The following is a 21,618-nucleotide window of genomic DNA, read 5'->3' as shown; positions in this document are numbered from 1 at the left end:
TAGCAAACTACTATCAACGAACTCATAATATTGAAAGCAAATGTGTTAAAATTCCATTCTTTTGTTAAATTATGTTAAGATAGATGTCAGTGGAAAAAGTCTATTGCCGACTATTGAACACTAGGTGGGATGGGACCCTGAAAGCTTCCTTTAAATAGCCCGCAGGCGGGGGCGCAATTCCAGGCATCTGGCAGCACCGTAACCTGCATTACCAGCCTCTATTGCAATGCGGTGGCGCTCCGCAGATCTTCCCCGGTCTAGTGTGTGTTGGCTGTTTGGGGATAAAGCGCGGCGCTATTCGGTCATGTGATTCCTGCCTTTTTTCCCCCTCCTTCGAAGTTGAAAGGCAGGAGCAGAGCAGAGGAGGGGGCCCAGCTCAGCTCAGCTCGTCTTTCCTGCTTGTCGTGGATGCAGCCTTTTCTCCTCCTTCTTCCACCACAGTAATATTTGCTTTTCGCTCGTTTTTTTTTTTTTTTATTCAACGAAACATTTCTTTCACAATGGCGGGAGCTATCATCGAGAACATGAGCACCAAAAAGTTGGTGATACTGGGAGTTACTCTGCTTTTGTTTCAGGCGCTCGCCTTCATGGTCGGCGGGTTAATTGGTAAGTTTTCCTCCTTTATCCCACTTTATCTGCTGCTTAGCTAATGCTCGCCTATATGTCCGCGCGACTGTTTAAAAGCATACGGCAGAAACGGGGGAAAAAACGCGGAGTTTAAAATAGTTTGTTGACGTTGCACTTAACTTTTATCGGTCTAAAAAAAGCTTTTCACAGAAATAATAGCCGACCTGCTCTAACTTGTAGCTAACAGCGCTGGCGGAGAGAACCTTAAGCTAAAATCACTGCTGCCTATCAAAGTGTTGGCTGCATGCTACGACTGCTGCCTTCCTTTCTTTGAACGGCACTGGCGGCAGGGCCGGATTTCGCAAGATGTGGGCCCCTGGGCTAAGGCCACGCTTGGTGCCTTACCCATGTAAGTTTTTCTCTTTTTTTTTTATTTATCTTTTTCGAAATAAAATGGCTTGATAGTCAATATATTTAGTTTACATGGGAATAGTTTAGTCTTAAAATGTCCACATAAACCTGACACCTTTTCTATAAATAAAAAAATCTTAAAGTCACAATGCCAGGTTTATAACATCCAAGAATAAATCACGATAAGGAGCAATGGGACAAGTTTTTCTCAGGTGTATATCAGACACGACTTGTTAAAGAGATCAGATTTTATGTTTGTGCTTGCTGAGGCCACAATAAATATAACTAATCACACTCTCTAAAGTTAGCCATATCTGTTGATTCATTGACTGTTGATTATTTCAGATATCATTTTATCCCGAGATTGAAACAAGTGTGTTATGTTAATGTCAGTCACATGGTTGAAGTGACGTACTCTGAGCAGGGTATCCCAGGCATGCTGCTGGAAACATGCAAACCCCGCCAATCCCTGGATGTAGTACTTTCCTATAGAAACTTTAATAAAATACTGCGTTTGCAAGCAAAACAAAAATGTGTACATATTTGCATGTTTTTGGGGTCCCCAAAACATCTGGGCCATGTAAGCCTTTGTAAAAAATGTGACTCGGTGGCTGGGAGTGAAAACTGGTTAAAACAGGAAAGGTCACGCCAGATATTTAAAACAAAAACTAGTTGAAAATTATGTATCGACTTATGTGAAACATATATTTTGATTATATTTTTAAACCAATATGCAATATTCAAGCTTTTTAGAATTGCTACAGAAAACAAATACTGGGGAAAAAATGAACAATTTGTTAAATGCAAAATGGTAAAAAGTGTGAACCATGGACAATATAAAAGGGAAAGAGGTGGTGCTGTTAGGTGCTGAGCTTAACAGCAGTTTGGCCCCAAAATGTCATTCTGCTTAGGGCCTCGTTCTTCCAAGTTAAGCACGGCTGTCTCCTTTAAATTTATATAGTGTGTTTGCACTACTTTGAAACAAACTCAAAAGTTCTTTCCTCCAGTTAATTTATTCAGTCTCACCTCCTCCTCCTGTATGCATCGTCTGCTGTGGGTGGGACCCTGAGGCAGAATCTCTATCTTCCTTTTACTCCCCCATGAGTGTCTTCCTTTTTCCCCAAATTCCTTCCTATTAGAAAATGGAGCCGACATTTTTCTTTCTTTTTCCGCCTCATGACGGCGATGCACAGAAACCCCCCAAAACCCAGCTGTCAATCTTCAGTTTTGCCTTCAGGTCTAAAGAGGAGTTGCTGTCAGGGTTCCTCATATCCTGTCGCTCCCACTCTCTCTCTTCCTTTTTTTTTTTTTTAACTCTAACACACATTTATACTAAGTGGGAACTTCCACAGTCCCTCTCATCTCCAGCTACTTTTCAGATAAATTGGCTTGTTTGGTTTTTTCCTGGCTGAGATGGTTTTAATGAAGCCAGATTCTTTTGTGTTTGCTCGCCGGCCAGGGGCTGCGGGAGTAATTGAGAAGAAAGCTTTTTCTTTTTTTTTCTTTTCCCCTCTTGTTTCCTGACACACCCGGTGGCATGGCATGGGGTTAAGCGGGCTGAGGGGCGGCCATCATTGTGGACCTGCTGGACTCGCAGGTCCACTTGGTAATTAAACTCCCTGAGGGCTTGGGGGGGTTAATTCTGTTTGATGTCCTTTTGTTGCCGTGTATGAACACCAGTGGATCTAGCTTATGTTTCATCAGTAAATGTAACTTTTTTGAATTGGTATGTAATAATGCGACACATGTCATATAATATATAATTTCAACATAACAAATCACAATATTTAAAATCTGATTGTGCAATTGTTGTTTATTACACTATAAAAAGTTTTAAGTAAAAGAGGTGGTTGGTTAGGTGGTGAAGTAATTAAGAAGTTACAATGAACTGGTTTTGATGCCATAGACACCAGGCACCAGCAACTTTTTTTAATTATTAAAACTCGTTGAAGAAATATTTTTTCCAGTACCGTATCTGTACTGTTTATGTTTGAAATATGAAATCAAAGCAGAAAGACTAACACCTTTTAATAATTTGTTTTTTTATAATAATAAACTGTATAATATTGTGCTGATTATTTAAAAATGGCTTGTTTTGGACTGTGGTCAAATTATTGAGATTGGGTCATGGGAAAAAAATATATATATACATGCATATATAAAAAATGCATATATATATGCATTTTTTTACCCCTCCAGGGGGTCTTCTGTGGGCTCTAGTGTCCCTTATATGAAAGTAGGCTGAGAGAAAAGGGGGGAAGACATGCGGCAAATATTGTCGGGTCTGGGAGTCGAACCCTCGACGGCCGCGTCGAGGACTCAAGGCCTCCAAACATGGGTCGCGCTAACCACTACACCACCACGGCACGCCCAGGAAAATATTCTTGTCCAGTTGAAGCATATGCTGAGGAACTGCATAAAGTAAAAAAAAAAACAACACATAAAAACTGCATCATATTTAATTACAGTCATCATCGCATCGTGAGAAGAGTGATGGAAATTTGGGTTAATTGCTGTCATTTTTGTTATCAACATATTCAACACAGTTTAATATTTTCTTAAGTTTGTTCAGTCTTAAGCTTTTCCCACGCTGATATTTGGAGTCGATGCTCAAAGTTGAAAATGAAACAGATTTATTTTTTATCATCTTGCTCTGCCATATATGTATACATAGTGGCTTTAGCTGCTGTATAAGTTTTGGTCCCTGTGCAGACAGTCCTGAGATGTTTACTTGCTGTCTGCTGTGATTAATGCAGGGCCTGGCTCTGCAATGGGTTGAAGTCATTTGCTGTTATTGCATCTCTGTGGCAACTTCATTTATTTTAGCGCAACTTCTCAGACAACATGGCCGACTGTACCGGTTGACTTCTTCAGCTGTTCTGTGATAATTAGCGGTGCACTGATTGCAGTTTTCTGGCTGATCAGGCCTCTTTTAAAAGCCTGACTTGCCGATTCTGATTTTGGCTGATACCCATGGTTTTTGTTGCTAAATATAATGACAAATTTACTAAATTTGAAACAATAGCTGCATTTCCACTACAAATGTTTGCCAAACCTTGTTGATATTACGCTAATGTCACACTGTTTCCACTAAATAAGAAACACAATTAAAATCTCAGGTGAATAAGCTTACCACGATAAATCATTAAAAAAACCTGCTGCGCAATCATCTTCCTACCACTTCCTGTCGTCATTGTTTTTGTCTGTTCCATCAGTAGTAATGTCCGGCTGATCATGTGACTTGTGTGATGCAAAAAAAGTATTTCAATTTCAGTCTTGTTAAATACATGGGCCAAAAAAGCCGCCTCATCCCAGTGTGACAATTGTGTGTGTGTGTATATATATATATATATATATATTTTTTTTTTCTGAAAATTGCAGTGATTCCATTAAGCAGGTTTATTTTTGTAATTCCAATTTGCACAATTTTACGGTTAATGTAAACGCAGCTGTTGGTGTGACTGTTGTTAACTGTAGACGTTACCCAGTGCCCTGGTCAGTCTGACGGGCGCTCTCTCTTACCGCATAGCAAAAGGGGGAAGTGGCTGATTTTTGGACCTTTGTGGATGTAGATACGATCAGTAGCTAAGATTGGTTTTATGGGGAAGAATCTGCCAATCGGCCAAAGTTAAGAAAATCGGGGGCTTATCGATTGGTGCAATTCTAGTGGAAATAAAATCGATTCAGTTAAATTTCTTTAGCCGTTGCATCTACAACTCAGGAAATGAGCCTTATACTTGTGCTTCCACCTGGAAACTGACATAGTTCACATCCTACTTTGAGCTCTCTCAGCAGGAACTAAATGTTTTAGTGATGTCATGTGAGTAGAAACTATCAGCTTCTTGTGAAGCTCATGAATCTGAATGTAGAAAGTGGTGCTGCCTTCCTCACTGACCTCTTATTGCCTCAGTGATCAGGAACTGTCTTTACGTTGTTTCAGAAAACACTTGAACTCATCAGCTCCAACCTTATTCAGTTGCTAATTGCATTCAAACCGTGCAGCTGTAGAGGTTTCAGAGTAAAGCTTTCCTGCAGTACTTATTGTAACGTTCATCCCAACATTTCTATCTGTCCCACAGCTCCCAGTCCCACCAGTGCGGTGGAATACCTGACAACAAAATGTGTGGACAAAGACAAAGATGGACTGAAGACCAAGTGGTTCATGCCATGGGGTGGTAACCAGTGTAAGAAGATCAGGACGTTCGACGAGGCCACGGCTCAGAAGATCGAGGCTAACCACATTGTGTTCGCCGCGCACATTCCCATGCAAAAGAAAGAGATGAGCCCCTGGTTCCAGTTCATACTGGTCATCCTGCAGTTCGAGATCGCTTTCAGTATGAGCAACCCGATCGGTGAGAACCAAAGCAGCTTTATGAAGCTTTAGGAAGGGCTGCAGCATCAGGTTTTACTAGACTGAGAGGAAGATACTGAAGGTTAGAATTAAAAGGTATTAACTTCTATCTAGAAGTCATTTTATGAAGTTCTTTTGTAATTTTTTTTCCTGCATCTCTTTTGCATGTCTGGAGTTGACCAGCTGTTTACACTGTGTGACAAAAAACTATTCCTTCTAACTGCCTGACATTAAATCACACTGGATTGACCAGTTGAGATTACCCAAATTATGTTCATTTGTTTAATGCCAAAAATAAGAGATTTTATTTTGTGTTTTTGATTTCTTCAAATTCAGATGTTTACATACATTTCTTAGTATGTGGAATAATTGTGTCTGAGTCTTGCATAAACATTTTAGGTTTCCTTCAACTAGCTTGTTATGGTATTGCTATATGCTGTATTTTAATGGCATACAGCAAATGATGAAAACATTTTCCATTGCATTTAAATATCTGGTTTAATTTGTCAACATTTTGCCTTTAGTGTTTTACAGTTTCACAATCTGAAAGAAAATATTCTGTAACTAAAAAGCTCTTGGCAATATTTACCCTTTGGCAAATCTAATCGCTCATGTTATAAATTCCAGTGCAGTTCCTTTTTTCTTCCTTTTTTTTTTTTAAGCCTTTGTTTGCAAACGCCAGAGGAATTCAGAGGAATTTTTACTGTCAGACAGTTTAGTCCTAATGTGGATCCAGTTTGTGGAGTTTACCTTTGACCTCATCTTGCATTGTCTTAAGTTGTATCAGAGGATGTCTCTGCAGCTTACCTGTTCTGGTGGAAGACTGAAGCAAAAAGAGTAAAACGCTGGTTCTTATACTGAGCTTATGCTGGGAAAGAGCCTCTAACTGTTTCATTGTCTAAATGGTAAACTGTTGAAATGTGAGTCTTTTTGCAATCTAGAAAATAAGAATTTGTTTAGATTTTTTTTGTACACTTTTGAACCCAAACCGAGAAATGGAACCAATGGAATGTTTTTGGTAAAATATTTAGTAGAAACGTGTCATTTTGTTGGAGTTGCAGCTCAGCCTAAACAACGTCAGCCGAGTCATGAAGATAATTTCCTGGCTGTCGGTGTTGGCAGGCTTCACTGGGAATGTGTCAGGAGTCTGAGTTGTTTACAGGCTGGCCTACTGACAAACAACTTAGTGATTCAGCCAAGTCCACAGATGCCTCTCGTTGCCAGATGCTGCAGACTCATTTTAATTCGTCTTTTTATCTCTCTGAGTAACTCGAGGTGCTTTGGTGCTCTGGGAGACAGGTGCGCTTTATTCGGTGTTTCTGACAGCGGGATGCTGTGTGACACAGTCAGGAAATATACTTTAACACTGTTTAACACCAACGTTCTGTTGAACCACAGCAGTCTGTTTCAATTGTGATGCAAAGTAACAGGAAATGTTGACCTCTAGCTACGGTACTTTTGTTACTGTTACTTTTTTTTATTCAAACCATATTTGCATATTATGGAATTCAGAAAAAAAAATACAACAGGAAAAAATGGAATCTGGGGGAAAAAAAAGGGATTTGGATAAATAATAAAAGGGATTTCATATTGCCCTATTGAAGCCAGTGGAGCCAGGTGTGCCGTATTTATTTAATTGGCCTTTTAGACCTGTACTAATCCTGATCAAAGCTGGTGATGTCAAAGGTCAGCTGATTCTGACAAATGAACACAAAGCATCTCCTGCTTGGGCTGCCCTGTTTTTATTTTTCAGTTTTCATCCCTGATGAGTGTTGCCCATATTATCCATGTCACCTACCTGCCCCCCCTTGCCTTCCCCCTGACCTGTGTCCAGCACTCACACAGCTGTTGAGCAGGCTTAGTTTCCGTGGCAATAGCCTCTGGGTCGGAGTGGAATGTTTGCTTGAAGAGAGCTGACATTTGAGGGTGTCGGGCTCGACCAATGGCACGGCGGAGGAGCATTGCAGAGACACTCTGCTGCCAGCTCTCATCTGGTTCTCCCCCTTTCTTTCTTTTTTTCTTTCCTTCTTCCTGTCCTCCTTTCTGTCCCCTCTTCTCCAGCTCAGGCCACTGGGTTCCTTTCTCTTCTTTAAGCCTCGTTTCCTTCGCAGCACAAGAGGCACTCCTGAGAGCTGGAGGAGGAAACACTCTGCTTTGAAACGTGATCTAAAGATGGAGTTTTAATGCATAATAACTTACTGAGCTGGGATGTTGAAAACCAGCTTGGGGTCTAGTTAAAGGTTTTATCAAGCAGATTTGGGCCCCTGTGGAGAGAGGAGGATAAATAATTAAGCATCTTGGAGAAAACAATAATTTAAATGTGACTGTCGGACCGACTTCAGCACGTTTTGCTCAGTAAGTTGAGCTGCATGGCTGTCTGTCACCAGGACCTAATTTTGCTGTGCTGACTCATCATAACCACTGACAGACAGATGATGTAAAAATCAGTTGATGCTCTCGGTGCACTGAAGCCTGATGTGAATTAAACTGTCGGAACCTTATGAAAAAAACATTTATACATCAAGATGCACTGATACGATGTTAATATCCATATCGGTCCTGATATTGGGAAAAACTAATTCAACATAAGAGCGGATCTATTCAGTCTAATTCTATGCTATGCACTCTGAGCGATGTTATACTTTATTTTACATTATATTCAGAATTCCTTAATTCATTTTCTGGACCATTTGACAGTTCTATTTCTAATTGCACTGACTGAACACGTTAAAGTTGTTTTTACATGTTTGACCGAGTTTGTGAAGCTGTTGGTGTATTTAAGTGAGCTGTATTGATGCAGAGTTATCAAACACATTAGTAATTCAGTGCATTCATGTCTGTCTTTAAAGAAAAAGTTTTTGTTGAATACATCATTGTTTTTCTGTATCTGATTGGCCGATACTAAACCTCAGATATCTCTATCGATATCAGAACTGAAAAAAGTGTATTGGTGCGTCCCTGATCTTAGTGGTTTTGCGACATTTATAGCCTCGCAGATTTTTTTTCTTTATTGGCCTCACCTTTGCTGCAGCCATCCTCCCATCAACCCTGTCCAGCTCCCCTGCTTTAATGGTCCAGCGTAGCTGTCAGCCATAGTATTTTACATGAAGGCCAGGGTGTGAATACTTTTAAAAGACATTAAATCACAGAATTTGGTGCACCTGCTAGCTTTGCTATCACTGTGGTGATTGTCATCTCCAGTGGACGGAGCAGTAGTCACCATCGATGCTAGCCTGGCCTACAGAGACGATTTGATCAGCGAGTGGACAGAGATGGCTCACTCGTTGGAACATAGGAACCTGAACTGCAACTTCACCTCTGAAAAGGTAAAGAAATGCTGCGGAGTGTAACAAAACTCAGTTTTTAACCTGCAATGTTACAGCACATGGAATACAACTCATTCTGAGACCGCTGACATGAACTTTACATGTAATTTTCTAGCTGGGATTGCTTTAAGAGGTAAAGATTTAACTTTTGGTTTTTAAAATCATTAAATTGTCTGGCATCATCCTTCCTTACTAAATTAATTACATACACACAGTTCTTGTTACCTGTGCAGCACTTTGGTCCCTTTATTGTGTTTATTAGTTCTGTATTATAACTAATACAATTATATAAGCATCACACCATGTTGATCCTCTACTGTTTTTTATGCCTTGGTTTAGAACAAATAAATTTTTTACAGTAAGATCAATCTTTCATTGTGTTTTATTACAATTGTGTGCAAAACTCTTCATGTTTCAATTTTGATGTAAATGGAAAATCACCTCATCCTAGCACAAAACTTTTTTTTTTCCCCAAAAAAATTTCCTTGATTCCATTAAGCAAATGCATTTTTGTGGCAGCCAGTGATGAAAGTGTTTCCAACCTGCAGCTGCCTTTGTGTTTCCAGACCGCTGACAACGAGGGTCGTTACTACAAATGCGACCTTGTACCGTTCATGGAGGTGGGCAGCGTGGCTCACAAATACTACCTCATCAACATCCGCCTGCCGGTCAAAGACAGGAAGACGATCAACAATGGGATCGGGGAGATAAGAGACATTCGTCTCGTGGTAAGCTTTCCTCTGCTGCGTTTTTTAGATCAAATAGCGGTGACTGTGTGTGTTGGCGTTGGAGACCATTCACAGCTGAAAAGAACACTACATGACTGATGGATTTTATTTTCTCAAGAGCATCCATCAGAACGGAGGCTTTACTCAGGTTTGGTTCGCCATGAAGACTTTCCTCACACCCAGCATCCTCATCATCATGATCTGGTACTGGAGGCGGATCACCCTCATGACCAGACCACCCGTTCTCCTGGAAAAGTAAGCCACTTATTTCCGCAGTTACAAAAGAATATCCATCCATCCATCCATTTTCTGTTCACCCTTTGTCCCTAATGGGGTCGGGAGGGTTGCTGGTGCCTATCTCCAGCTACGTTCCAGGCGGGAGGCGGGGTACACCCTGGACAGGTCGCCAGTCTGTCGCAGAGCAACACAAAGACATACAGGACAAACAACCATTCACACACACACACCCCTAGGGAGAATTTAGATAGACCAATTAACCTAATAGTCATGTTTTTGGACTGTGGGAGGAAGCCGGAGTACCCGGAGAGAACCCACGCATGCACAGGGAGAACATGCAAACTCCATGCAGAAAGACCCCGGCCGGGAATCGAACCCAGGACCTTCTTGCTGCAAGGCAACAGTGCTACCAACTGCGCCACTGTGCAGCCCCTTAGGGTTTAAAGGGGCATTATTATGTACAAAAGAATAGAAATATAATTTATTGTCCTTTAGAGAGGGAATCCAGAGTAAAGGCTCTCCCATGCTTCCTCTGAGCAAAGTGGTCATGTGGTTGCAAAATGTTCCTTTCTTTTTTCATTGCTTATTCTTTACAAAAGCAATATCTAAAATGCTGCTTTTTAAAAATGTTTTTATTTAATTTTTTTGCTGCTTAATTTGTGTTTTTAATGTTGTAAAGTGTCCTAGGGTGTTTAGAAAGGTGCTCACAAATAAAATGTATTATTATTATTATTATAAATGAGAGGATTGTCATTTAAATAAAATATAAATATTTTATTCAACATCAGCAAAATATAACAATTTTCATTATGATTGAAGAGTTTGGTTTAAAGGGGCATTATTATGTAAAATGTTGTTTTCTCATCAAAAACATAACTGCAGTGTTGCTTTGACTCTTCCATTGGATATTTGAGAAATCCTTTTGTCGTCATGGCAACCATTCAGCTGTACAAAACACCTGGGTTGACTTAGCCCCGCCTCTGAGAAGCAGCTCCTCCTCTGAGCTGCAGTTTCCAAGATTCAGAGCTTCTGCCTCGCAGAGCAGCTGTTCCCCATGATTCCCCCATTCTGCTCCTTTAGACTAGCTGGCATCAATTAGCAAACATCAGGTGGAACTGCACACCAGCTGAGCTCATTATAGGAGAGGCTTCTCAGTGCAACGCTTCTAAAGACGTTGTTAAAGGGTTAATTGAGGAGAGGTGTGATGAGTTTCAGAAAGAGCAGGAGGTTTTAAAGAGTCAGAGGCCCAACTTCAAAGCATTAAACTACGAAGTCAAATTTCTTTTAAGTCATATTTGACATTTATACAGCATTTTTATAACGACTTCATTGTGCCATTTTTATAGCACAATGTGCCTGGAAAACACATAATTCTGCCCCTTTAAACTATAACTCTTTTATTTATCTGAAGTAGTTGTATGATGTTTGACATGTTCAATTTTAAAAATAAATCTTTAAGATCAAAAATAACTGTCTGAAAGGTATGATTCCCTTTGGAGGACCCCCTTTCTGACACTAACAGCATGAAGCCAGTTCATGCTGTTGGCAGCAGCAGCATAAACTCAGATCTCCTCTTTGCATCATTGGTGAGTTTAATCACCTGCAGTGTAAATTTTGCTGCATTAAACCAGAACAGCAAACATTCAACACCTGGAACAGCGGCCTTTAAAATGTGTCTCTGTCTTTCTTTAGAAACGCCATTCAAATGCTCACATTACTAGAATCCCTCGTAAAATCCAAAAATTAGTTGGACTTGTTGGGAACAGGTAGTGTAAGAGCCACGCTGGTTGCAGTGTGAATCCGTCCAGGGGCCCGGTGTTTGTGTAACTTCCTGCTGTGCCGGGACCACGGATCAGTACAGAGGCAGCGGTCTGCGCCGCAGGAAGCAGCCGGCCAAGTGTGAAACACGCTACAAAATCCTCCAGCACTCAACAGATGCATGCTGCACATGCAACACACACACACCGGCTTACCAGAAAGCAAATGCAGCCCACACACACACATGGATCCATGTGCACACAGTCTCTCTCCACCCCACTTGTCTTTTCCAGCTCAGCGCTCTTATTCCCAGATGACAAGCAAGCTCTTAAGAAGTGTGACTCGCCTTGCCCTATTTGTGGATAGTATATGATTTTTTCATGTTATAAAAGCTTCACTCGAGGTTCCTGCCATGCTTAGCCTCTAAGGCATCAGCATAAACCTCTGATTCCCTCTAAGTGAGGGAAGCTTTGGGTTAAAAAGACTCACTATGTGATAAAACTACATAAACTGCATTAAAATGCCGAATTTTTGTAGTTAGGGTTGATACATAAAGGCCCTGGAATGATGATGATTGTTAGAGATGTGAACCTTTCAGTGTCTTTTAATTCCAATTTTTAGGGTTGCAATTCTATTCAGGAACGATTTTTCATTCCGAATGAATTTATTTTGGATATTTAAAATGTCTTCCAGTTCCAGTGTTGGATGTTTATTAGAATTTAAAGTTTACTGATCTTTGAGAATGTGTTCTTTTAGTTGAAAATGTTCTCAGTACAACAATATTTATTGTTTATCGCAATAACTTCAAGGAAAACTTGTCAGCCAGCAGACTTTACCTTGATGTTTCTTTCCATCAGGGTTTGCTAAGAGAAGCTTGTACCTGCATGTCTCAGGCTACCGCCATGTTTTCTGCTCACATCGCTGCCCTGTCATTTCCACATTGCATGCTGAGACTTGCCTGCTCACTAATAAGGACCTTCGAGTTGTTTTTATCTTTTTCTAAATGTCTGTCTGCTATGGACTCGTTTTTCTCACAATCGCCAAATGAAGATACTGAATGTAGAGGCTTCTGTTAGCAGAGTGATGTGAGGGGGGATATATTAATATGTCTAAATTACTTAGAATATCAATTTCCCCGCTGATTATTATTAAAGTATATCCTGATTCTATTGTTTGATATTAGTATTTGGTTAATCTGAAACATTTACGTTTGACAAAACAGTATAAACAAAGTAAATCTGTGAGAAAGTAAATATTTTCTGAGCTCCCTCATCATGACTCCCAGCAGCCTGGCTTGGTGCGGTTTGTTCTTTAATAAACCTGCTGTCCAGCTCAGCTTCCTGCTGAAATATGAACCATCATAAAGATGAGAATCAAGTGCCAGCAGCTTCATTCCCTTGAGTAGCTGACATTCGGTTGCCAGGGAAAAGCCATCTTGTAAAAGTTTTTTTTTTTTTTTTTGCTGCTTTAAATTGTATTCATGTTTTCCCAGGGTGATCTTTGCTCTGGGCATCTCCATGACGTTCATCAACATCCCAGTGGAGTGGTTCTCTGTGGGCTTCAACTGGACCTGGATGCTTCTCTTCGGAGACATCCGACAGGGAATCTTCTACTCCATGCTGCTGTCCTTCTGGATCATCTTCTGTGGTGAACATCTCATGGTACAGTCTCTGTTAAATGCTTTTATTAGTCAAAGGAAGGGAAAAGGGTATACAATACACATCTCACTATGCACACATACTAATCAATAGACTCAATACAATACTGACAAAACTTTGCGCAAAAAGAAAAATTACAAAATTCCAATCCAGCAGTTTCAGCCCTTTTTTTTCCAACAGTAAAAAATGTAACAATAAAACAAAAAAAAGACAAATAAATCTAACCCCCCTTCCCATCTTAGCTCAAAGTCACCCTGAGAGAAAATGAAAAAAAAAATCAAAGTAATCGTTAATCAGATATGAATATTTATGGGCCTCTCCCCAGCCACTTCTTCCAGCTCTTCTGGGGGAATCCCAAGGCGTTCCCAGGCCAGCCGAGAGACAGAATCCCTCCAGCGTGTCCTGGGTCTTCCCCGGGGCCTCCTCCTGGTGGGACGTGCCCGGAACACCTCACCAGGGAGGCGCCCAGGAGGCATCCTGACCAGATGCCCGAACCACCTCAACTGGCTCCTCTCGATGTGAAGGAGCAGCGGCTCTACTCTGAGTCCCTCCCGGATGACTGAGCTTCTCACCCTATCTCTAAGGGAGAGCCCAGACACCCTACGGAGAAAACTTTTTGGCTCAGCTCTCTCTTCACCACGACGGACCGGTACAGTGTCCGCTTGACAGCAGACGCTGCGCCAATCCGCCTGTCGATCTCCCGCTCCCTTCTTCCCCCATTTGTGAACAAGATCCCGAGATACTTGAACTCCTCCACTTGGGGCAGGACACCCCCCTGACCCGGAGAAGGCACTCGACCCTTTTCCGGCTCAAGACCATGGCCTCGGATTTGGAGGCACTGATCCTCATCTTGGCCGCTTCACACTCGGCTGCCAACCACTCCATCGAGAGCTGCAGAGAACGACCTCATGAAGCTAAAAGGACCACATCGTCCGCAAAAAGCAGAGATGAGATCCTAAGGCCACCAAAACGGATCCCCTCAACACCTTGGCTGCACCTAGAAATTCTTTCCATAAAAGTAATGAACAGAATCGGTGACAAAGGGCAGCCCTGGCGGAGTCCAACTCTCACAGGCCGGCAATGCGGACCAGACTCTGACACTGGTCATACAGGGACCTGACAGCCCGTATCAAAGTTGCCCGGTACCCCATACTCCCGGAGAACCCCCCACAGGGCTCCCCGAGGGACACGGTTGAACGCCTTCTCCAAGTCCACAAAACACATGTAGACCGGTTGGGCAAACTCCCATGCACCTCCAGGACCCTGCCGAGGGTGTAGAGCTGGTCCAGTGTTCCACGACCAGGACAAAAACCACACTGCTCTTCCTGAATCCAAGGTTCGATTATCCGACGGACCCTCCTCTCTAGGACCCCTGAATAGACCTTGCCAGGGACGCTTAAGAGTGTGACCCCTCTATAATTGGAGCACACCCTCCGGTCTCCCTTTTTGAACAGGGGGACCACCACCCCAGTCTGCCAATCCAGGGGAACTGCCCCCGATGTCCATGCGATATTGCAGAGTCTCGTCAGCCAACACAACCCTACAACATGCAGAACCTTAAGGAACTCCGGGCGGATCTCATCCACCCCCGGGACCTTGCCACCGAGGAGCTTTTTAACCACCTCGGCGACCTTGTACCCAGAGATTGGAGAGCCCAACCCAGAGTCCCCAGGCTCAGTTTCCTCAATGGAAGGCATGTTGGTGGGATTGAGGAGGTCTTCAAAGTACTCTGCCCACCGGCCCACAATGTCCCGAGTAGAGGTCAGCAGCACACCATCCCCACTATAAACAGTGTTGGTGCCGTACTGCTTCCCCCCTCTGAGACGCTGGATGGTGGACCAGCATCGCCTCGATGCCATGCAGAAGTCTTTCTCCATGGCCTCTCCAAACTCCTCCCATGCCCGAGTTTTTGCCTCAGCAACCACCCAAGCCGCATGCCGCTTCGCCCGCCGGTACCCATCAGCTGCTTCTGGAGTCCCACAGGCCACAAAGGCCCAATAGGACTCCTTCTTCAGTCTGACAGCATCCCTCACCGAAGGTGTCCACCAACGGGTTCGAGGTTTGCCGCCGCGACAAGCACAACAACCTTGCGGCCACAGCTCCTATTGGTCCCCTCGACAATGGAGGCACGGAACATGGTCCACTCAGACTCCATGTCCCCCACCTCCCCCGGGACATGTTCGAAGTTTTGCCGGAGATGGGAGTTAAAGCTCCGTCTCACAGGGGATTCTGCCAGACGTTCCCAGCAGACCCTCACAACACGTTTGGGCCTGCCAGGTCTGACCGGCTTCCTCCCCCACCACCGGAGCCAACTCACCACCAGGTAGTGGTCAGTGGACAGCTCCGCACCTCTCTTCACCCGAGTGTCCCAGACATACGGCCGCAGATCCGATGAAACAATGACAAAGTCGATCATTGACCTGCGGTCAAGGGTGTCCTGGTGCTAAGTTCACATATGGACACCCTTATGCTTGAACATGGTGTTCGTTATGGACAATCCATGATGAGCACAGAAGTCCAACAACAGAACACCGCTCGAGTTCAGATCGGGGGGGGGTGTTCCTACCAACCACCCCCCTCCAGGTTTCACTGTCATTGCCCACGTGAGCGTTGAAGTCCCCCAGCAGAACAAGGGAGTCCCCAGGAGGAGCACTCTCCAGTATCCCCTCTAAGGACTCCAAAAAGGGTGGGTAATCTGAACTGTCATTCGGCCCGTAAGCACAAATGACAGTCAGGACCCGTCCCCCCACCCATAGGCTGAGGGAGGCTACCCTCTCGTTCACCGGGGTAAACCCCAACGTACAGGCGCCGAGATGGGGAGCAACAAGTATGCCCGACGCCTCTCACCTTGGGCAACTCCGGAGTGGAAGTATGTCCAGCCCCTCTCAAGGAGACTGGTACCAGAGCCATACGTCGAGGTGAGACCGACTATTTCTAGCTGGAACCTCTCGACCTCAAACACTAGCTCCGGCTCCTTCCCCACCAGAGAGGTGACATTCCACGTCCCAAGAGCCAGCTTCTACAACCGAGGACCGGACTGCCAGGGTCCCCTGCCTCGGCCGCCACCCATCACACAATGCACCCGACCCCTTTGGCCCCTCTCACGGGTGGTGGACCCATGTTTCCTCTTCGGGCTAAGCCCGGCCGGGCTCCATGGGAAAAAGCCCGGCCACCAGACGCTCGCCGTCGTGCCCCCCCCTCCACGCCTGGCTCCAGAGTGGGGCCCCGATGACCTGCGTCCGGGCGAGGGAACACAAAGTCCAATGGTGCCGTTCATCATTGGGGTCTTCGGGCTGCGCTTTGTCTGGTCCCTCACCTAGGACCTGTCTGCCTTGGGTGACCTTACCAGGGGCATGAAGCCCCAGACAGCATAGCTCCTAGGATCATTGGGTTACTTAAACCCCTCCACCACGATAAGGTGGCAGCCCAAGGAAAGGCAGTTTAAAGATTACTTTTAGAAAAAGAATATGACAAAATCTGTTGGTTTTCTTGAAGCTTAGTTACAAATTTGGAGTTAATGAAGCTGCAACATACACTTTAACTTTCAGTGAAGTAGTTTTATGTCACATTTTGTGAATAGATGTGTTTTTTTTCACCCCTGGTGTGATTGCCTTTGTGTTTCTCTTGCCTCTCTCTCAGGACCAGACGGAGAGAAACCGTTTTTCAGTCTACTGGAAGCAAGTCGGCCCGATTGTGTTTGGTTCCTTCTGCCTTTTTATCTTCGACATGTGTGAGAGGTGAGATGCAAAGTGTAATAAAGAAGAAAAGAAAAGATGTTTTCTATTAACAGACTTTTCTATTAACAAGACTGTCACTCTTTTTGTGTCTCTAGAGGTGTCCAGCTAACAAATCCCTTCTACAGCATCTGGGCTTCAGACGTAGGGACGGAGTTGGCCGTATCCTTTTTAAACCCGGTGGAGCAGAACCATTAGAGGAAAAAAGAAAATTAAAAAGCGTAAGCGGTTTTAGTTCAGAAACTAAAAAAAAAAGATGTTCTTGCTTCTTGCATCAACTACCAGAATCGACCAGCACAAGATACTGAATCAATCCAGATTATCATAAGGAATAATTCAGGGGTACCACATGGTTAGGCATTGCATAGAGACTCATTATGATGCATATATGTGAGCTTTGCTGTTTTAGTCCAGCTTGCAGATATGATTATATATGATCGATTTTTATTTATTTATTTATTTTGAGTCCTCATGACTTGAAGGCATTTTGGCCTCAGTTCTTCTATTCACCGCTCTGAAATAATTGCCGTATTTTTCGGACTACAAGGCGCACCGGATTATAAGACGCATAAAGCGAAACAAAATACGGTAGTCGGATAGGTCAGACTTTATTCAAATCATTAACAATAATTATTATTATTACACAAAAAAGTACACTCACTTTTTCAATCATTCATCTTCTACGAATCCATCAAATTCCTCGTCTTCGGTGTCAGAATTTAACAGTTGGGCGATAGCGGCATCAAGCGAGCCTGGATCCCTCTCGTCATCATCCGATTCAGTCTCATTGCTGTTGCTTGGCCATCTTGCCTTGTTCCCTCGGAAACTCTCCTTCATGTTCTTTACTTGACGCAGGTCATCTTCTTGTTTCCTCCACTTCCGTACCATTGGTTCATTAATATTGAATTGTTTCGCAGCTGCTCTATTCCCATACGGGTACACTGTTCATACATAAGGCGCACCGGAATATAAGGCGCATTGCCGATTTATTTTGCAAATATAGGGATTTTATGTGCGCCTTATAGTCCGAAAAATACGGTAATCCATGTATCGTTTCTCATGACAGACAGGCCAGTTTAAACATTAGCGGGACAATAAGAATATTTTAAATGTGAGTGCTGTAATCTTCATCTTCCTTGACCAGTTCATCCTCAGATGTCCTTCATATTTGTGGCAGGAATCTGTGCCTGTCTCTACTTCCTGTTCCTCTGCTTCATGGTGTTCCAAGTCTTCCGTAACATCAGTGGTAAAAGGACTTCACTGCCTGCCATGTCCAAGGCCAGACGCCTGCATTATGAGGTGTTTTTGGTTTTTCTGATTTGTTTAATAGATAAATACACACATACACTAACATTTCTATATCTTTAAGCGGTTTTGGGAAAATTGGGGTGCACCGATTGTAGTTTTCTGGCAGATTGGCAATTTCAATTTCGGTGTATTAGGCATGTTGCAAATTCCCTCCAAAAAAACTCATTAAAATTTTGAGATTGACGTCAGAATTTCTTTTTAGAAAAAACTTAAGTATGAATGTGAAAAGTAAAAAATTTGCTAGAACCCCTCACCCCCCTGAAATGTTTAGATTAATTAAAAATTTTCTAGAAAAATGATTTCCAAGATCCTTCTAGAAAATTTCTTGGGACTGGAAGCATAAACAATGAAAACGAAAAATGAAGTGCATGAATCCTAAGAACTCCCACTATTCACACATCAGCCAACAGCATCTGCTGAGATGGAATTTTTATTTTTTTATTATTATTTTTTTTATTTCAATTAAAATTAGACTGAGGTTAGGGATACACGTTTTGATGCACAAATGGGATCAAATTGTTACGTTGTTCTTTTGGATTCAAAACTACTACCTGAATTAAAACTTGCATTTCATAAAATACAGGTAGAGACAATCTTTGGGAAAAAGAAAACACTTTCTACCTGATCAGTATTGATTACATTATTTCATTTTAAAATAAAATCCAGTAAGCATTTTACAAAACAGTACATGTAGATTATATTGTCTTCAAAATTGAATTGTAAAATAAACTCAAACTGATTAACTTGAAGGATAATAATGTTCCTGGCATCAGCTTGTCTCATGAAACTAACACCAGTCAGTAGATTTGGATGATCAAAATTTATTGAAATTGTTCATATTGAATATTTGCATTCAACATAAACTCCTCCCATTTTGGAATGCAAGTTGATGATTGCTGTGTTTCTAAATCCTGTCACTTATTTCTCCCCCCATTTTTAGGGTCTGATCTTCAGGTTTAAGTTCCTCATGCTGGTCACGCTGACCTGTGCTGCCATGACCATCATCTTCTTCATCATCAGCCAGGTCAGACTTTTGATTGGACGCCTCTGGGTTTTTGACTCGTGTGAAGAAGCCTGACAGAAACCATGTGTGTAATAGTTTCACGTCAGAAGACTTCTTCCTCGCTCTAAAAAGTATCCGCTGATCTGGCAACGACTCAGCAGATCCAGATCCAGACTAGCAAACATCTGCTAATGCAAGTGAGAATCTGCTGAGCTCATTATCGGAGCTACTTCGCAGTGCAGAGCTGATAAAAACATTGTTAATAGAGGAGCCATGTTGGGATGACTTCCTGAAGGTGGAGTTTCAGCAAGAGCAGGAGTTTTTAAAGAGAGAGGCCCAATTTCAAGGCATTAAATCTTATTTCTTAATTTAAATCATATTTGACATATGTAACTTTTTTATGACAACTGAAGTGAACATAATTCCTTGATTATGTTAGAAAATGAAACAATGTCCCTGCAGACTGGAAACCTCAGCTTCTTAGATTTCTGCAAAGTATGAGCTCATGTTTTTATAAATCTGAGCATAATTACTCAGCATTTTCTACATGTCACTGTTTACATCATTAAAGTTATTTTTTTTTTCTAATAAACATTGTTATTTTACTTGTAAGGCTACATAGCCATTTGTGTATTCATATTAAATTAAAGCCCTCCTCTGCAGTGATGTGTGTCTGATTCCAGGTGAACGAGGGCCACTGGCACTGGGGTGACCGCACGGTGCAGGTCAACAGTGCCTTCTTCACCGGCATCTATGGGATGTGGAACCTGTACGTCTTTGCCATCATGTTCCTCTATGCGCCTTCGCACAAATGCTACGGAAACGATCAGTCAAGTGGTCAGTGCATTGCTGGTAACTATGTTTCTACTGGCTTTTCTGAGAGCTTTTGTCTTTAAGTCCTCGGTCATTCTCACTTTGCTCTCTTATGGAGCAAGAGTCCAGCCTGTCCGCTAAAGCTCTGCATTCATCCAGAGATTTAGTTTTTTTGGGGGAGAGCTAGTGGTGACTGAGAGGGATCCAGATTCCCAGGGGAAATGAAGGCTGCTGTTGGCCTGAGATGGTGGTTCTATTGGACTCTGGGCTCGCTTCCAGGGAGAGAGGAAAAACGGTGAGGTGAGGGGGAGGAGAGCGGTACCAGGAAGAAATGAAAACCACCCATCTCTTGTCGGAGACGAGAAAAAAAACAAGAAGCTCTGAAGTTTTGGAAGCGTTCCCTGAAGTCTATCAAGCGTCACCTGATGGGAGGGGGCGCTCTTTCCAGATTCTGCTCATGTTTGAGAGAGCTGGAAGTGTTTATGCTGGTGGAAATTAACCACAGCAGCTTCATATGGAAGAGCCTGCAACCCAAATACTTTATAGAGGCATGTTTTACTGTGAGTGTTGGGGTGTGTGTGTCTGGGCCAGGGGGTTCTACCGGCTGATATCCCAAATCTTTGAAATTTTCAAGCCACAGATTCACTGTTGGACTTGGAATACATGCATCGTTTTTCCCCACTGCATAAATACAACCTAAAATCCCAAAATGTGCAAAGTTTTGAGGGCTACAAAGACGTCTGCAAGGTGCTGCTTCCCTGTCAGGACCAACATGTGATGGTTGGATATTTTGGTTCTGATGATTTGTGTGTGTGTGTGTGTGTATAGGTGATGGTGGAGCCACCAGCGGAGAAGACATCCAGCTGACCACCACCATCACCCATGTTGATGGGCCCACTGAGATCTACAAAATGACTGGGAAAGAGGCCCAGGAATAGTTTACACTCTGTCCCAGACGCCTGTCTACTCTCCACTATTCTCATACACACCTCCCACCCATCGCCTCCCCCCCCCCTCCCATAGCGTCAACACTCTACTAGACAAGCGGTTGCTCACTCCCATCAGTAAACATTAAACCTGATTAGATGGCGCCATGTTTCCATAGTCGTCCATGTAACCTTCATGCCGGTCCCTCTTATTTCACTGTCACTTTTTATATTATACGTATATGTAGACTGTTGTGTTTGTAAATGTTGCACAATGTCTTTTCCATAAAACTGGGTACTGAAAAGCTGCTTTAGCTGGATGTTGCATGTAGCAGCTGTCACACTCTGGTTTTTAAACAGACTGAGAAGAAGGCAGTGAAGACATTTCAGCCAACTGTCCTGCTCTACCGTGTTCTCCTTCTTATCCAGGCTCACACAGCAGGTGGGTGACAAGCTGCTGGTACTATTATTCTGGGTTTCTTTAATCACTGGGGGAAATGTACACAAGTCATTTGCTACATTGCTAAATTATTATGCATTCATTGTGTTACAATGTAGATATCCATATTGGTTTTTTTTTATAAGAGTGCTTATTTTCAGCTTCACAAACTGTAGCACCAAGCTTTGAGTGTTTGGGAGGTAAACTGTAGCCTTATACATTCTGTATTTAGTTTAGTTTTTTCCCCTTTTGTATGCTTATTTAAATAAAAGACTTTTACTCTATATACTTCTGTGTTCTGAGCAGTTTTTTTTTCTTTAACCACTAATGTAAGTAAGAACAAATACTTATTTGGAAAA

General features: G+C 42.8%; 1 protein-coding gene across 2 annotated transcripts; it reads left to right on the top strand.

Moving 5' to 3' along the window:
• Window positions 1-224: 224 nt before the first annotated feature.
• Window positions 225-21,545, top strand: wls (wntless Wnt ligand secretion mediator). Of its 2 annotated transcripts, none has more exons than XM_005802348.2 (12): window positions 225-606; window positions 5,058-5,330; window positions 8,531-8,655; window positions 9,222-9,383; window positions 9,502-9,638; window positions 12,871-13,039; window positions 16,676-16,773; window positions 16,869-16,932; window positions 17,926-18,069; window positions 19,019-19,102; window positions 19,765-19,918; window positions 20,723-21,545. In XM_005802348.2, exons 1-12 carry the CDS (start codon window positions 501-503, stop codon window positions 20,830-20,832), a joined length of 1,626 nt encoding a protein of 541 aa, XP_005802405.1. In that variant the 5' UTR covers window positions 225-500; the 3' UTR covers window positions 20,833-21,545. The 2 variants fall into 2 exon arrangements, with proteins under 2 accessions (XP_005802405.1, XP_014325487.1); XM_014470001.2 differs by having other exon boundaries at window positions 241-606; window positions 19,765-19,933.
• Window positions 21,546-21,618: the final 73 nt, after the last annotated feature.

The sequence above is a fragment of the Xiphophorus maculatus genome, chromosome 6, assembly GCF_002775205.1.
Source record: "Xiphophorus maculatus strain JP 163 A chromosome 6, X_maculatus-5.0-male, whole genome shotgun sequence".
Lineage (NCBI taxonomy): Eukaryota > Metazoa > Chordata > Actinopteri > Cyprinodontiformes > Poeciliidae > Xiphophorus > Xiphophorus maculatus.
This window is presented reverse-complemented; position numbering and strand designations above follow the sequence as displayed.

Bases quoted from the DNA above. Each gene is read 5' to 3' on its own strand.
- wls (XM_014470001.2), top strand. From the start codon at position 501: ATGGCGGGAGCTATCATCGAGAACATGAGCACCAAAAAGTTGGTGATA. The intron at 8,656-9,221 runs GTAAAGAAATGC...TTGTGTTTCCAG, and splicing joins GCAACTTCACCTCTGAAAAG to ACCGCTGACAACGAGGGTCG. The intron at 19,103-19,764 runs GTCAGACTTTTG...GTCTGATTCCAG, and splicing joins TCTTCTTCATCATCAGCCAG to GTGAACGAGGGCCACTGGCA.